The sequence below is a fragment of the Trichomycterus rosablanca genome, chromosome 3, assembly GCF_030014385.1.
Source record: "Trichomycterus rosablanca isolate fTriRos1 chromosome 3, fTriRos1.hap1, whole genome shotgun sequence".
NCBI classification, from domain to species: Eukaryota; Metazoa; Chordata; class Actinopteri; order Siluriformes; family Trichomycteridae; genus Trichomycterus; species Trichomycterus rosablanca.
This window is the reverse complement of record NC_085990.1, coordinates 36738014-36755717: the sequence shown is the minus strand read 5'-3', so window position 1 is coordinate 36755717 and position 17704 is coordinate 36738014. Positions and strand designations below refer to the sequence as shown.

Here is a 17704-nt window from a genome sequence, read left to right as displayed (position 1 = left end):
TCCACATACATCTGTGTTTAGCTGTAATTTTCTCACTGTTTCAATTCTAAATTTGTGTTATAGCTTAGGGTGCTGAGAAATTCTGAGAATCAGCTTTTACGAGAGAGTTTTAAATGCTTATTGTTAAAAAAAGCTTAACATAGTTTAATGTATTCAAAAAATTGACACAGGAACACTAAACTTCTCTTAATTATTACTGATCATAAATGCTCTTTAGTACTAAAATACCTTGCTTGTTGTTTTAATACAATAAGCGCTGTTCATACGACCTGAGTTGCTTTTATTGCGTCATATCAAACAGTTCATCTCATTGGAAGAGCTTTGAAAAGGTCAGAGGCAAACTGGGTCAAAGTTTAATCAGGTGAACTTTGAGCACCACAGCAAGCACAAAAAACGAGCCCAACATGGCATAAGTGAGCCGCCACACTCCACAGGAAACAATGGCACAGCCGGCGCAAAAGCGCTTTTGCCGCTTCTCATGTGAATGCGCCCTAAGTGTCCGCTACTGGTCGATGTACAGCTGTAACTGTCAGCTTTACATGTGTCAGATTAAACTGTACCGCTTGTTTTTTAAGTCTTGAAGCTGCGCTTAAAGTTGAAAAACTGCGTAGTGGAGCGGCATGGTAACCAACACCCCCTCACTCCATACAGATTTTATATTTTTAGTTTTGAACTGTTCTAGTGCACTTTAAACAATGACTTTTTATATTTATGGGAAAAAAAACCTTATGAAGCACTAAGGCACTATTAATATCACATACAGTCTCACCAGCACCAACCATTAAATAGATGTCACAATGTCACATCAACATGGCCATTTTTGCAGTCTTCTTGCACTTAATTTCACATGTAATCATAGTCTTGTGGGTGTAAACTAAGGCTGATGCAGACATGTTAAAGTTGGTAATTAAAAGCCAAAGCAGACACTAGGTTTGAATTGACCATCAGCAAGTGGCCTACATGAGCAGTGGTAAATGATGGCTAAAAAGGTTGGCGCAAGCTCACTTTTATTATAATGTGCACTCAGTGTCATCAGGTGCAGGTATCTATTATATTCCGCTGTGGCCATCTTTAATGTGGGATAGAGTTGGGTAGTACAGGTTCATCATAATATGCCACTGAAATTTCACTTTGGCTTGATTGCATTAGTATCAGTATTGCTGTCATGCTGAACTTAATGGCCCAGCAGAGAGAGAGAGGATATTGAGAGCAGTGACTGTGCTTTTATTTGAGTGGTCCCTTTATTGTTTCTACTTCCCCTGTTGTGACTTGTGTGGTCATAGTGCTTCTATGTATATCAAAGCAGTCAATTTTTTTGCAAATGTAAGCTCGGAGAGTATTGAACTCACTTTGTATGCTTAATACAGAATATAACAGTGCATGTTTTTGGGTAATAACCATTAACTCTAGTGTCTTTTTTTAAGCAATGCAGCTTTCTAAACCATATTTACATCATGGATGTATTACACAAACTGGAGACAAGGGTTAACATTAGCACCTATTTCTGTTCAGTAGTGCATTGTCTCTTGCCACAGACATCTTCAGTTTTGGCAGTTTTGGTTGGACAATTATCTGCATGTTGCAATTGGTATGTAACACACCAACAAACACACTGATTGGCTGGTGGCAAAATATGACTTATAAAATGTTTTCATGTTATTTTCAAATGCCATTTGAAAGTGGTTCAAAATACCACTTAGAAAGGATTTTCTTTAAATAAACACATCAAGCTTAAAATGTAGCTTGGATATTTTTAACTGCCAATCTCAAGTGTCAGTTACAAACCATACTTGGGGATGTTACCATCTGGTTACAATATTGAGAAAACCTTAACTCTTAAGTGTACCTCAAACACCAGTAGATCAGTGACTAGAGGCAATACAGACAGTGACTAAAGGATCAAACCCAGGACCGGACTCAGTGGGTGGGGTCTTCAAACGAGGTGCCTGTGCAGAAGTGGATGAGCCTCATGTACGAAGCCACATGCATTGGAAGGGGCGTGGAGCAGGCAAATATACCCTCCTCGAATTCAATCAGGATCTCTAGCAGTGGAAGACCAATTCACTACACAAAATTGAGAGAAAAAAAGGGAAAATGCATAAATAAATAGAAAGAAATATTGATTTATGATATATAGTACCTTAACACAACTGGTAATCCAAATTATATTGTGCAATATAAACACCATGTTTGTCTCACATTTGCTGAGCTTCTCTTAAGAGCCCTACCAGGAAAAGTTAAATAAGAATATGTATAATGGCTTTAATTCATATGTAAAAGAAGTGTGATGATACAGACTCAAATGCCAATAAAATTTTGGACCGCAAACCAAAAAACCCTGTTGAGCAAGCTGAGGGCAACAGCGGCAAGGAGAAAACTTCCTTAAAATTATAGGAAGAGACCTTGAGAGGAACCAGAATCAGCAGGCACTCATCCTCCTTGGGTAGCCTGGAGGACATACATACACAAACTTAATTTGAACAAAAAGTTGTGAAAAACTAGTGAATAGAAAAAAAAGGAATTTGAGTTCTTTATTTTTCAGTCCAGTCTGTGATAAAGTCAATAGCGAGTTCTGGACATTTGGAGTGCAGACACGGCAGGCATCCAAACTTAAACTAGGTATATTGTTTAATTATTGTACTCTGTGATGTTCCACTAAGTAATTTGTCATTCTTTAATTAGGCATGCAGTGTTTTTCTTGTTTAGGCCAAAGGCACCAATATCACCTATTTATTAGAAATTTAACGTCATGTACACAACTTTGGTTACATTCATGACGGGACAGATTCATCAGTTCAAGTTTTTAATGTCAAACACAGTCATGGACAATTTTGTATCTCCAATTCACCTCACTTGCATGTCTTTGCACTGTGGGAGGAAACCAGAGCTCCCGGAGAAAACCCACACGGACACTGAGAGAACATGCACACTCCACACAGAAAGGACCCGGACCGCTCCACCTGGGAACCAAACCCAAAGCATAACTTTGGATAGTAGTAGCTGCTCTGTTTAATGTGGTTTTTTTTTTTTTTTTTCAAATATACACAATCAAAATAGAATAACGTATAGGGTATATGAAGATTGATTTAAACCAAATGACCTGAACCATTTTTCTTTGTTCTGTGTTTTACAAAGCTGTGATATTACCATTCTGGTTTTAGATACCATTTAGTTTGCTGGTTTGGAATAATTGCTGTACTGCTGTTATATATTGCATCTACATATAAACCAATTCCTTTACTGCTGACTGTGCTGCTTTAATGCTGCTTCTTCCTAAAGGAAATAAATCCTGGTTCAGCATGGCTGCATTAACTCATGCCTTCACCTGATCAATCTCATTCATCAAACTTTGCCCTATATTTCATTCAGTCGTTCAGAATTCAATCAAGGTGATATGATGTTCAACAAAAGTCTACCAAGTACTTGATGCATTAACAGTTAATGGATGGGTGTTTGAATTGTAAAGACACTCAAGTGAATCCTGACTGAAAATAATGTTGAGGACCAGTCTGGTTTTTGTTTCATATAAGTTATAGTCTACGTTTCCAGTTTACTCTGTGCCCTTACTTTTCACTGCATTTTTTATTTCATTTGTTACAACCAGTAATCAGGAACGGTGGCTAATCCCAAAGTTCACCTGGCATACACAAGAAACTGGTGGAATGTGAATGTCTGACTTTTTTTAAAGACATGTGAAGTCATTCTGGTTTTTTAATGCTTCACTGACTGACTTTATTTCCAGGACTTGTTGCAGAAACAGGCAAGTCATTTGCAGAAGTAGTGAGTGAAGCCCCAAGAGCACAGCTTGCAGCAAGACCAACTACAGGAGCTGAAAAGGTATTCCAATCTCTCCAGTAGCACCTCATGGGCCGGTTTAATTGCCAGCTTTAGATCAAGAGAAAATTCAATTCACCTATTGATTAGATGGACAAGATGAGTTGTAAAGTTTCAGTTTAAAAGGTCAGCTGGCTGTACTCTGTATAATAGTGTTTGTGGTTTTATGCAAATACTCATATAGTTTAATGTACCACATATTTTTATACAAAAAGATTTTACTGAAATGCAAAATGTTGATACAGTGTTAATATGACATTCTGACAATGACTCGAATAACATAAACAACATAAAAAACAACATAAATGCTGCCTTTGTGAATGTTTTACATTGAGACATTATAAACATTGAATCCTTAATTACTTTTGGGATTAATAACCTGTCTATCGATCTATCTATCTGAATACATGAAAAATATCATGCAATATTTTAAAATGACTAAAACCATCAAAGATTTGGTACTGTTTTAATCTTTTTAATGGCTCATTTATTATTCCTCTAATTGTGTCCACTACCATATGTTGGCAATGCAGCACCCAGTATCATACATCTTGCACACAGTCATTACTGACTGTGGATGTCTATAAAGTTTGTAGTCTTCTAAAGTCTTTTTCTACTCTTATAACAAAGCTTGTGGTACTGTCCTCATCCATCTCTTTTTAATATATACAGTAGTGGCTGCTACAACCTCACTGCTGATCAAACTGCAAAACAGTAGGGAATATTTAAACTGTTTTGGGATTTCTCGCAATAACAGCACGTTGCATGTCATGCTGCAGCAGCTCAGTTGGGGATTCTGAGCTATTTCAAATACATTTTTCCTTTTTAAACCTGTCTGTTGATTTACTATGAAGCTCATAGTCAAAAAGCTCTTCTCCTATTGTGTTATCCAACTTCAATTAAGCTTTAGGTAACAGTGGCTGCTGATATAAATGATTTTGTTGATTTTTTGCGAGCGTCCAGGAAATCAGCCCTGAACTCTGATGCTTGGTTCTTCATGCTTCGCAGTTTTAATGAAGTTTCGCTTTTAACTTGCATTCTTTACCCCAGACATAGGCTGTGTCCAAAATCACATACTTTCATACTGATCAGTACGTGAAAGCAGTATGTGAGAGCGGTTTGTATGTCCGAATACGTAGTATACATTAAACAGTACACGAAAATTATCCAGATGACCTACTGCCTGGGCAGCCATTTTTGAGTATGCAAACGATGCATGGCGGTACGGTGGCTAAGTGGGTAGCACTGTTGCCTCACAGCAAGAAGGTCCTGTGTTTTATCCCCAGGTGGGGTGGTCCTGGTCCTTCCTGTGTGGAGTTTGCATGTTCTCCCCATGTCTGCATGTGTTTACTCCGGGTGCTCCGGTTTCCTCCCACAGTCCAAAGACATGCAAGTGAGGTGAAAATGGAGATACAAAATTGTCCATGACTGTGTTTGATATAACCTTGTGAACTGATAAACCTTGTGTAATGAGTAACTACTGTTCCTGTCATGAATGTAACCAAAGTGTAAAACATGACATTAAAATCCTAATAAACAAACAAACAAAACAAACGATGCACACTAATGGTCCGATGTTCTATCCCATAATTCAACTGAAGCTGCAAAGGCGTTCATAGCGAAGAAGAAAAATGGAAAGCGGAGTAGGACAAACATTAAAAATGTTATGATTAAGTACAACCCTGAATAACGTTATGAGTAGCTTTGTGGAGAACGACAGACTTAATTTTGTCCAATTTTAAAATTGCCATAACTGTGGCTTTAATTGCATAGCATGGCTCATTAGCAGAAGCTCTGAAAAGCACATGTAATTGGTTTCATATCTGGTACAGATTAATTTCCTGCTTATAACATTAACCTTAAAGCAAAGCAAAAGAGATAAAAGCACTGCTATAAGGCAGCATGGCATATGCACTGTCTATGTTAAATGTCCTTGTAGCAGATTTTTAAATTAAATGGACTTTACATTAATTGTTCTTAAAGGAACATAAATATTTAAAATAAATAACTGTCACACGCTGGGCACTTGGGTAGCGCAGCAGTCCAATGTACTGGCTCTTCACCAAGGGGGAGGTACTGTAGTGACTTAAACCTAGCTGGAAGGCACAACTGGCAGTGTCTAGGTGCTGGAAGGCTGAATGGGAAATCACCTCTTTGCTACTTGAACTGCAGATTTTTCTGGTTAAATCCCTGGCGTGAATGGAAGAAAATAGCAAAGTACATAGTGAGACGGTACAATGTTAAAGACCCTCTTTTGGAATAAACAACTACCAGATGAAAGGAAGAAACTGATTGCTTTATATGCATCAGATTCACACATATCCGAACTAAAACTGAAATTTAATAAACATTTAAATGTTAAAAACTGAAATGTAAATTCCCCATATTTAATTTTTAAATCATTCAGATCTGTGCACTTATTTCCTTCTTAGACATTCTTCTGGGTTTTTTGTGGACAGTCTTTAGTCTTTACTATACTGATAGACTTTACAAAGAAATGGGCTGTGTCCCTGTGAATTCAAAGCCACTGATTCTTGAAATAGATGTTGAATTTTAGCAAATAGTGTGAACTGACAGGGCAACATGTTCAATTAGTGTAAGCTGTGTAAATATATTTGGATTCTTGCTATTTACTAAAATTATTAACTTGATTAAAGGCCTTGGCTTTATTGCATCATTCACAAAGTCCATCTGCATGCATGAAACCGTCGTGAAAAATGTGAGAGGGATTGTTCCAATTAAAGAAAAAATAAATATTTCTTTGATTTATTCAGAAAATGGTGAAAGAGGTAGAGTACAAAACTTATTATTATGCATAAGGTTGAGCTGACAGCTCACAGTAAAAAATATAATCATGTTTATGGTTTTACATAACTGATTTGTCTTCCTCATTACTGAAGGTCAGCTCTTCTATTTGTGGCATACAAAGTGACCCCTTGCTGGTCTTCTGTTTATGTCTGTTTTCAAGACATATCGATGCACTTACAATTTAGTGTGTTGGCTTGTGCTAAACACAGTAATATTGCTGTCACCACAAAAGCATATCAGCACACTGCCATGCTGTAATAGATTATTTCTCCATTGGAACTCCCAAAGGAAGTGCAGCAACTTAGATTTTCCCAAGGGACAGACAAAATGTGATTCAGAAACTTGCCTGTTGTTATGTGGAATACTTGGCAGTAAGGTTCCTCAATTTTTGTTACTCAAAATTAGACATCCGGGCAATAGTGATTTAGCCAGAAATTGGACTGTTTTTAAGGTTAAGGCTTTAAGCCCAACCACCACCAGACTGCCATTGTCAAACTAGATCAATTCCCTTAACCCTTAGTTACTTGAATTGTATCTGATCCCAATTTCATACATTAAAACCACCTCCTTGTTTCTACACTGTCCATTTTACTAACTCCACTTACCATATAGAAGCATTTTGTAGTTCTACAATTACTGACTGTAGTCCATCTGTTTTTCTCTACATGTTTTGTTAGCCCCTTTTCATGCTGTTCTTCATTGGTCAGGACTCTCCCAGGACCACTACAGAGCAGGTATTATTTGGGTGGTGGATCATTCTCAGCACTGCAGTGATACTGACATGGTGGTGGTGTGTTAGTGTGTGTTGTTTTGGTATGAGTGGATCAGACAGCAGTGCTGCTCACTGCACTGTTCGACTGAGAATACTCTACCAACCAAATATATCCAGCCAACAGCGCCCCATGGGCAGTGTCCTGTGACCACTGATGAAGAAGATGACCAACTCAAACAGCAGCAATAGATGAGCGACCGTCTCTGACTTTACATCTACAAGGTGAACCAAGGTAGGAGTGTCTAATAAAGTGGGCAGTGAGTGGACATGGTATTTAAAAACTCCAGCAGGGCTGCTATGTCTGATCCACTCATACCAACACAACACACACTAACACACCACCACCATGTCAGTGTCACTGCAGTGCTGAGAATGATCCACCACCTAAATAATACCTGCTCTGTGGTGGTCCTGTGGGGGTCCTGACCATTGATGAACAGTGAAAGCAGGATAAAAAAGTATGTAGAGAAACAGATGGACTACAGTCAGTAATTGTAGAACTACAAAGTGCTTCTATATGGTAAGTGGAGCTGATAAAATGGACAGTGAGTGTAGAAACAAGGAGGTGGGTTTAATGTTATGGCCGATCAGTGTATATGCTTGTTTTTCCAATTTTAATTCACTTTTGGACGGTGTTAGTCTTTTTGGATAAATTCCCATTCCTCTTTACAATATTTTTGAAGTTTTGCCCGGTTGGTTAGGAAGCACAGGTGTACAGCAAATGGGGTTATGACCGTGCATCTATTTTTTTCTCATTTAATTTAAATGACCCCAACCACTTCAGTGTTGCAGTGATGGTGTGTTTAAGTCACTATCTTGCTGAGAAAAGACACTTCTTACCAGTTCATTATTTGAAATATTTTTAGAATATCTCTCTGTAGTGTGTACCATTTATTTTCTTATCTGTCTGGGCCAGATTGACAGCCAGTGCTGCTAAAATGTCTTTTTCATTGCATGACGCTAACACCAGCAAGTTGGAGTAAAAACGGTGCTACCTGGGTCATGTGCCTTTGTAAATTGAGGCCACACATACCACTTATAGCATTCAGTCTGAAATTTAGTTTTACATTTATCAAACCACAAGGTCTTTTGCCACTATGTTGGCTTATAAATATGATTTTTCCCATTATGGACTCCTTAAAACTTCTTTATAATGCTTGTTTTTTTGTGTAACAGATTGGGTATGGTTGATCCTTGAACATCACTTTGAGGCACAGAAGCTGAATGCTTTAACTCAGGGTGATGGTTGGGGTCACAGTAGCCATTCCAACAGATGTCATTCAACCAATTTTAGAATGGAAGCCTGTACATGGTGTTTCTTTTTTATTTCTTAATTTTGTTAGTATGGACTGAACTAAACTTTTAATCCCTTTAATATCCTTCATATCTGTGCACTTCTTTGCTTCTTAGACATTCGTCTGGTTTGTTCTGTGGACCAAAATGATAGACCTTATAGAGAAATGTAGTACAGCTGCGAGTGGATTGCATTTCAAGCAGATTTGTATTTTATTCTGAAATTAATTTAGCTTCTCATTCTTTTAAATACGAAACTACATGTATTGTTTTTCTGTTAAGGGGTTGAGCAACAAAAAAAATCTATGCAATAAATAGATCTTTTGCTTTTCATTTTGACACATTTTAGCACCGCACAGTGAAAAGCAATAAAGCTGTGCCCTGGTTTCATATGTTGTTTTTATATGGTGTTCTTGTGGTTGTAAACACAACTGTTCAATGCTTTTTTTCTTCTTTGTATACAATTGTGACATGAATTCAGCATTTTGTTTTTTTAAATGCTAGTCTTTGTGCAAGAAGGTCAAGGAGATAAAAAAAAAATTAATGGAGGTTTTGCTTGTATTTTGCATGTATTTTGCTTGTTACTACTGAAAAGCAATGTCGTGTGTATTACATTTCATATTTTACCAGTGTACAGTAATCCCTCCTTGATCGCGGGGGTTGCGTTCCAGAACCCTCCGCGAAAGGTGAAAATCCGCGAAGTAAAAACATGTTTATATGGTTATTTTTATAACCCGATTCCATCGGCTTTAGCATCTTGTCATTAAAACCAATGGATTGAGGTAGCACAGCATGCTAACGTATAAGGGGTGTGTTCGAAAACCTAGGGAGCTGCCTTGCTGTATTACTGACTACATAGGCAGCTGCCTTAGTAGAGAGGATTCTAATAAGTCAGTGACTTATAAGGCAGGTTAATCGAACGCACTACTTAGACAGCGATTCCATCGGGTTTCGCATTTCGCGTTTAGCATCTTGCCATTAAAACCAATAAACTGAGGTAGCACAGCACGCTAACGTCAATATAACATCTTCCTTCATGTACCGATAACGGTTAAATTTCCTGACAAGCCCGAACTTGCAAATAAAAACACTCGGTACAAGTTTATACAAGTTAAAAATCTGTAATATTTTATTTACGTTTGAAAATAACTCCATTCGTTTCTCCGCCCCGTCAGCCATGTTTATTTTTCTGCGAGAGAGGAGCACCTGACCCGCAATGAATTCTGGGATTGTCTTGATCACCAAGGCAGCGTCGGATGCTCACTCGTTTTTGAGTGAAAATAACATTGAAACGTTAAGAAGTGAGGATATTAAGGCATCTAGGATTTGGAACAGCCTCCTAATCGGGAGCGCGCACAGGATGACGTAAAATGCGTCTATGTAGAGAGAGAGCTAGCTTTTCAAACACACCCCTTGTCTGCAGATATCCGCGAACCAGCGAAAAATCCGCGATTTATATTTAGACATGCTTGCAAATAAAATCCGCGATAGAGTGAAGCCGCAAAAGTCAAAGCGCGATATAGCGAGGGATTACAGTAGTGCTTGCATATCAATTTGGCACTAATTCCACTTTAAAGGGCACTTTTAAAAAGTTTAGTTGTTATTTAGTGGTTGGCTTGTTAATCCCCTCCTCTTCTCAGCTGTAACAGCCTTTACTCTTCTGGGAAGGCTTTATATTGGTGTTTGGAGCATGCCTGTGGGAATTTGTAGCCAGTCAGTTAAAAAATAAACATGTGTGAGGTCAAGCATTAAGAGTGGAGTAAAGTAGAAGGCCTGGCACACAATCAGTGTTCCAATAAATGGTAATCGATTGGGGCCAAGGCTTTTGTGCAGGCACTGAACTTTTCCACATCAAATATCCACATATCCACTTCTGGCCTTATAATGTATTACATTTTCTTTAGTCCAAACACAAACAAGTTAGGTGAACAGCCATTTTACAAAGATAATTTTAAAATAATCTGCACACCCAAAGCTAGAAAGGTACGAAAATAAACATATTTTGTTTGGGGTGCCCAGGTGGCGCAGCGGGATTTTCCGCTAGCCCACCAGCGCCGAAATTCTGAACTCCTTGGTTTGAAACTCGGTGTTGCCACCGGTCGGCTGGGCGCCATCTAGCAGGCATAATTGGCAGTGCCTGCAGCACATACGTCTCTGCTAGGGTGGGATGACCGGACTATGTGGGTGGGGTTTTCAAACGCTGCGTAAGGACCCTGATTGGCAGATAGAGAGGCGCCTGTGCAGAATGCATAGGTGAAAAAGGGTTCCACTAAGGGCTCTGCACGGGTTGGCGGAGGCGTGAGCAGCAATATACCCACCTCGACTGCAATCAGGGATCTCCGCCCCCGAAAACTGACACGTGTGCAGTATCCGACTGCATCTTTTCACCTGCACGAGGCGAGTTCATATGCGATCAGCCTTGTGCACGGAGAGCCACACTTAGCATTATTCCTATATTATTATTCGTATTTGCATTAGTTATGAGGTCCTCTTCCGGCTCCCTTCCTGAATGAACAGCAGCCAAATGTTGTTCATGTGGCCTCCCAGCCCAGCCGGATGGCAGAGCTGAGATTCAATACAATGTATTCGAAATTCCAAACCTTGGAGTTCTAGCGTATTTTACCGCTGCGCCACCTGAGCGGCCTTTAATTTTTTAAAGTTACAAGGACTTATTTGATAAGCCTCCAAAATCTTCAGAAGACATGCTTTATGTTTAAGTTTAAGCGTACTGTAAAAGTTGATATGGCTGAATGAGAAAGTTACTTGAACTCCATGAACTTGCTGTATATAATACATATATACTTATTACTATTAAAAGCTTCTTTACCATCACCATGCCTGCTAATGTTGTTTAGACACTTCTTAAGTGTCTGAAAGCTTTTTTTCATACCGATTTCCTTCTAAACATTTCTTTGCATATAAAAACATTCTTTTTTGTTTAATATTTTTATTTCAAACTAAAAAGAATAAAGCTATTTTCCTTTTAAATGATGCAGGTAATAACCTCAAAGAATAGCCAAAAAAGTAATGCGTTTGAAAAATTGTGTTTAAAAGTTGAAAAAGGTCTGTAAAAGAACAAAACCCCTAAACAAAGATTTCTTCTAAGGATCAAGACTTTGTCAAGGTTTATGTTTTGCTGTTTAGGCACTTTTGACTCTGCTGATACTGCTGATGCCCTGTGCTGCTCTCTGATTTGCTTTATATTGATTTATTAGCAGCACCATGGCTAAGAATACTTTTTTGCCCCATGTGGGCTATCTGTGTTTATTATTTAAGGTGAGACATAAATAACAAAGTGAAATTCAATGCTTTTCAGAACACACTGTTATATGGTTGCACTTGGAACAGTCTCTGAAGTACATAAATTAGAAATATAATTTGCATGCAGTGCGGTGAATCATATGTCATAAATCAGTTTCTTTTTTAATGGTGATACTGCACAGCTGTATTAGCTCACAAAAGCTGGAAGAATGCAAAAGGCAGATAAAAATGGGCCACCTTGTACTCTTTGTGCCTTTGATTATTTCTAATAATGTGGTTACAGAGTGTACTGAAACCTACGGGGAAATGACTGTTATGGCTATAATGCCATTCTTATAGCAGTGTGTTCTCTCCCTCCACAGCTCTGCAGCAGAGTGCACGGTCTCCAAGCACCCTTTTGATGAAGGGTTCTCTTTGATATCTAATGGTATTGTTGCTCTCAGTTTTTCTCACATGTGAAGTCCAGTCCAGATGAAACTGAGCGAGCTAGAGAGGGGGATGGTTGTTGTTTTTTGTTTTTTCAGGACTCTCATTTCTGATTTTATGTTGAGATGTGGGGAACTGAGTGGGGAACTGAGTGGAGATTTGATTTTTCCACATGTCTTGGAAATATTGGCAGGTTTATAGAGTTTCCAGTGATGTTATTTTGTTTAATCTCAGTAGTTTAGAGAGGTGGACTGACAGTTCTTTACTATTTGATCTGAATTGCAGTGGGACTGCAGTGGCAGTTCATGTCAGGTCCTATCTGAAGGAAAGATGACTATTTATTGGATTTTTTTCACTTGTGGAATATTACACTGAATATGAGGAAAATAGAAGTACAAAACATGAAGGAGCATGTATGTGGCACAAACCTGGCTGGAACAACCTCTACAGAAGTAAAATTATATAAAATGTATGCTGTGTATAAGCAAACACCTTTGACTTACAGGCTTGGTCCAAACTTTTAATTGGCAATATGAAATACAATTATGTAATACACCGATCAACCATAACATTAAAAGCACCTCCTTGTTTCTACCCACACTGTCCATTTTATCAGCTCCACCTACCATATAGAAGCACTTTGTAGTTCTACAATTATTGACTGTAGTCCATCTATTTCTCTACATACCTTTTTAGCCTGCTTTCACCCTGTTCTTCAATGGTCAGGACCCCCACAGAGCAGGTATTATTTAGGTGGTGGGTCATTCTCAGCACCGCAGTGACAATGACATGGTGGTGGTGTGTTAGTGTGTGTTGTTCTGGTATGAGTGGATCAGACACAGCAGCCCTGCTGGAGTTTTTAAATACCGTGTCCACTCACTGTCCACTTTATTAGACACTCCTAGCTAGTTGGTCCACCTTGTAGATGTAAAGTCAGAGACAATCGCTCATCTGTTGCTCCTGTTTGAGTTGGTCATCTTCTAGACCTTCATCAGTGGTCACAGGGCGCTGCCCACAGGGCGCTGTAGGCTGGATATTTTTGGTTGGTGGACTATTCTCAGTCCAGCAGGGACAGTGAGGTGTTTAAAAACTCCATCAGCACTGCTGTGTCTTATCCACTCATACCAGCACAACATACACTAACACACCACCACCATGTCAGTGTCACTGCAATGCTGAGAATGATCCACCACCCAAATAATACCTACTCTGTGGGGGTCCTGACCATTGAAGAACAGCATGAAAGGGGGCTAACAAAGTATGTAGAGAAACAGATGGACTACAGTCAGTAATTGTAGAAGTACAAAGTGCTTCTATATGGTAAGTGAAGCCGATAAAATGGACAGTGTGTGTAAAAACAAGGTGGTTTTAATGTTATGGCTGATCGGTGTACGTTGATTAAATGAACATATTAACGTTTACACTAATTTCTAGCATCAATTATTACATTATTCAGCATTTATTTTTATATTCTAAAACAAAATCTGAATTATGTGAAGTTGAAAATACATTTACATTTTCATTTACATTTTCAGCATTTAGCAGACGCTTTTATCCAAAGCGACTTACACAATGAGCAATTGAGGGTTAAGGGCCTTGCTCAAGGACCCAACAGTGGCAACTTGGTGGTGGCGGGGCTTGAACCGGCAACCTTCTGTTTACGAGCCCAGTACCTTAACCACTGAGCTATCACTGGCCCGGCTATAGATTATGCCCTTTACATTAATCATAACATTTATTTTGTTAATTTATGTTAATTTTATGTCATTTATGTTAATATGTGTATCAATAATATATTTCTGTTGTTTATGGTGGTTTAGTGTAGTTTGCCATACATCATTTAACCAAATGACTAAGATATAACTAAAATTGTATTTAAAAGTAAAAATTGACTTAGCAGACATTTACATGATATGCAGCAAACTGGCTTTTGCGCTGGCTGTGCCATTGTTTCCTATGGAGTATGGCGGTGTGGCTTAGCTTGGCACCATGCTTTTCTGAGCATTTACTGCGTTGTACTTTTGGTACTTGCCGCTGCTCTCAAAGTTTACCAAGTTTGCCACTGACCTTTTTAAAGCGCCTTCAGTGAGACAAACTGTTTCATATGATGTTGTAACAGTGACTCGGCCAGTAGGAACGTGGATGTACTGTATAACACAACTGTAAAAGTGTACCATGACACAGTCAGGAAAAATACAGTTAAACCTAGACACATGGATGCTTTCAGAGTGGATTTGATGGTTATTTACTGGTTATGAATAAAGCTGATAATTCTACAAGATTCAGGTAAAAAACTGCCAACTGCTTTCCAAGTTACAGAAATAAACTAACACATTTTAAGTTCAAGTGGCTGTGCTAAATACAGATACAGTAGTAAACTAACAAAAAATCATCTCTGTTGTAAGACAAGTTGCACATTTTGATTTAATTTAATCACAATTGGTGCATTAATACACTTTTGATGGCATTTTACCGCTTCCCTCAAGCCAAGCGCTAGACATAGCAGCCTGGTCTTGTGGTGAGCGAAGCATACAACTCTTTGAATCTGATAGTCCCCTAAAACATTGAACATTGAATGTCCCCTTTATTTAAAGCAAAATGTGCTGCCATAATTAACACTGCTTTCATAACAGATTTGTGGAAAGGTGCAACCTGATAAATTATCATAGAAGACTTCGTACGTGTGTGATGCAAAGTTGGATATTACTGGTAGAGTTGGTAAACATAACCCATTATTGTCCTGCATTTAAAATTGTATATGGAAATGCCACGTGTGTATCTGTATATAGCACAACCACTTGAACTTTTCTCTTGACATATATGAATTGTGTTAGTTTAATTTTGTAACTCGGAAGACAGTTGGCTGTTCTATACCTGAATCTTGTGGGATTATGGGCTCTATTCATTCTCTTAATTGCCCCCACTTGAATCAATTACCAGGCCCAATTAATGCTTGTCATCTGTGCCCAGAGGGGCTTTACATTTTCAGGAGCACACAGGTGTAAAAAACCTGCACGTTTTAAAGGCATTCTTCAAGATAAAGAAAGCTGTAGCCTTTCACCAGTTCCATGTAGACCCTGACTTGAGTGATTTGCTTAGGGACCAGGCGGTTGATAGAGTGGGAAAGTGAAACATCCTCTTTGGCTGTACAAATGTAAATCACACTAGTAATCCACTGGCCTTTAAGCATACTCCCACTGGAAAGTGTGAATTGTTTGCCGGCCTTATTAGGATTGACCCAGGTGAATGTGAGGGAAGTGAAAGGGTCCACAGCAATCTTTCACATTTTAATTGGTAGTGTTTTTTCATCAGCTTTCTAACATCATTTCTCCTCCAGTCCTGGGTCTATCAGTCTCAAATTGAGGATGCAGTTGGCATGTAACACACTGCTTCTTTTCCTGCTATGCCCCAGGGAGGGGCTGCCAGAGAGTAAAATGAATGAAACATGTAAAGGGGCAAGGAAAAAGGGGCAGCAAAAAGAAAATATGCTCTCCCTGAACTCAAAATCAGACCCACATTGAACAATATAACCAGCCGTGACCCATGGTTTGAAGATATAAAAATTCAGTTTTGGATTGTTGTTATTTAGTAAGCACGATGTTGCAGGTAATAGTTTTGGTAACACACAGTTCCAGTGAGCCCGGCACATTCTTGCCATGTCTGCTTGAGTTTACTAAAGGTACTTTTCCACCTTTGAACACATTCTACATACTGATCAGTTAATTTAAGTCATTTTAAGCTGTTACACTACCTGTGAGTAATTGAAGGCTTTATGATGGTCTGTTACCTGGTCCACAAAGTATTTTCACTTTGTGTTGTTTAGTTGTTACACATTTACAGATATTTAAATGTCGAAGTTAAAAAGAATCCAAGGGCGCCCAGGTGGCCCAGCGGATATTCCGCTAGCACATTAGCTCTGAGATTCTGAATACCCCGGTTCATATCTCGGCTCTGCTACCAGTCGACTGGGTGCCTTCTTGTCGGCACAATTGCCAGTGCCTGCAGCAGACAAAACTGGCCACATTTTCAGCTGTGTGAGAAAAGACTGAACTAAGTGGGTGGAGTCTTCAAACATTGTTTAAGGACCCTGGTTTACAGAACAAGGCAGAAAAAAAGGGGCTGAGGGACTGTGCATGTGTCGGAATGGGCGTGGAGCAGGCAAATATACCATACCAAATATACCACCACACAATCGGGATCCCCAGCAGCGGAACACTAATTGGCTATGCTAAATCGGGAGCAAAAATGCATAAATAAAAAGCCAAATAAAACCATAATGTATCTGCTAATATATTACAATTTCTTTAAATTTTTCCCAAATTTTATCACTCTGTGCATCTCCATCGCCATTTTTCCCAATTTGAAACAAAATTTTATGTTCTGTCTTAGCTCCATTCCTGTTTGATGCCACCTTTTGAACAGACTGCGTTTAAATGACTGCGCCATGTGGACCCGATAAGCCACATCCACCACACGCTAGGTGTCGCTATTAGACATGTCCCTTGATGTCTATGCGCATTTTTTAACTTGTCGTGTCTGTTTCAATTGAGATAACTGACTATTCGCTGAACTTTTTGTCCACACCAACTTTATAAATTTTGAAACTGGATGTCCAACAAGCTCTTCGTAAGGTACCTTAAATTACATTAAGACTAACACATTTACTAACTGCAAAGAATGTGTTTGCACACAGAATTACATTTTATTTTTTATCTCTGCAGGTTTATGGGCCGCTCCTGAAGAGGTACGCAGATCTGGAAGCAAAGATTCTCATGCATACAACACAACAATGATTCAATGTACTCAGTGTCTTTTAAGTTAATGGTTTAATGGTTCCTACAATGCAAGGGTGTCCATACTCGTTAGGGTTTAGACCGAGAAAAAAAAACATCGTCACAGGATACGAAATAAAAAACTTATTTAAAAGACCCACTTGATTGTCACATCTAAAACTACTTTTCATAATTAGATTTAAATGGCTGCATAAATTCATAAAGCTTCTGTAGTCACATTGAGTTTCAACAGCACATTCATCCTCAACAGAAAGAACAGGGTTCAAGAACGGGTACATTTCATTTTAATTAAAGCAAAGTCTTGTAATTGCTGTTGAAATGTTCTCTTATTCGTTTCTTGAACGTACAAAGCTTCTCATCAAATGATTTTTTGTGTGCATACATTTATGAAAACCATTTTAAGCACATTTAAGTGGCTAGTAGAGTCTACTTAAAATTCTAGGTGTGCTTACCACTCTGGATTGCTTAAATCTACAAGGGTCTGATTTGTTTCAGTAAAAAAAAAAATACTGTAGAA

At 38.7% G+C, this 17704-nt stretch overlaps 1 protein-coding gene across 2 annotated transcripts in view; it reads left to right on the top strand.

The window, feature by feature from the left end:
- Nucleotides 1-17322, top strand: part of xylb (xylulokinase homolog (H. influenzae)) — a 56574-nt gene extending 39252 nt beyond the window's left edge. For both annotated transcript variants that reach the window (XR_010011227.1, XM_062991232.1), the window contains 2 exons: nt 3743-3837; nt 17116-17322. Coding sequence is in view for 1 of the 2 variants with exons in the window: in XM_062991232.1 (XP_062847302.1) it covers nt 3743-3837; nt 17116-17187 (167 nt within the window). In the remaining variant the exon portion in view is untranslated. The remainder of the gene's footprint in view (nt 1-3742; nt 3838-17115) is intronic.
- Nucleotides 17323-17704: the final 382 nt, after the last annotated feature.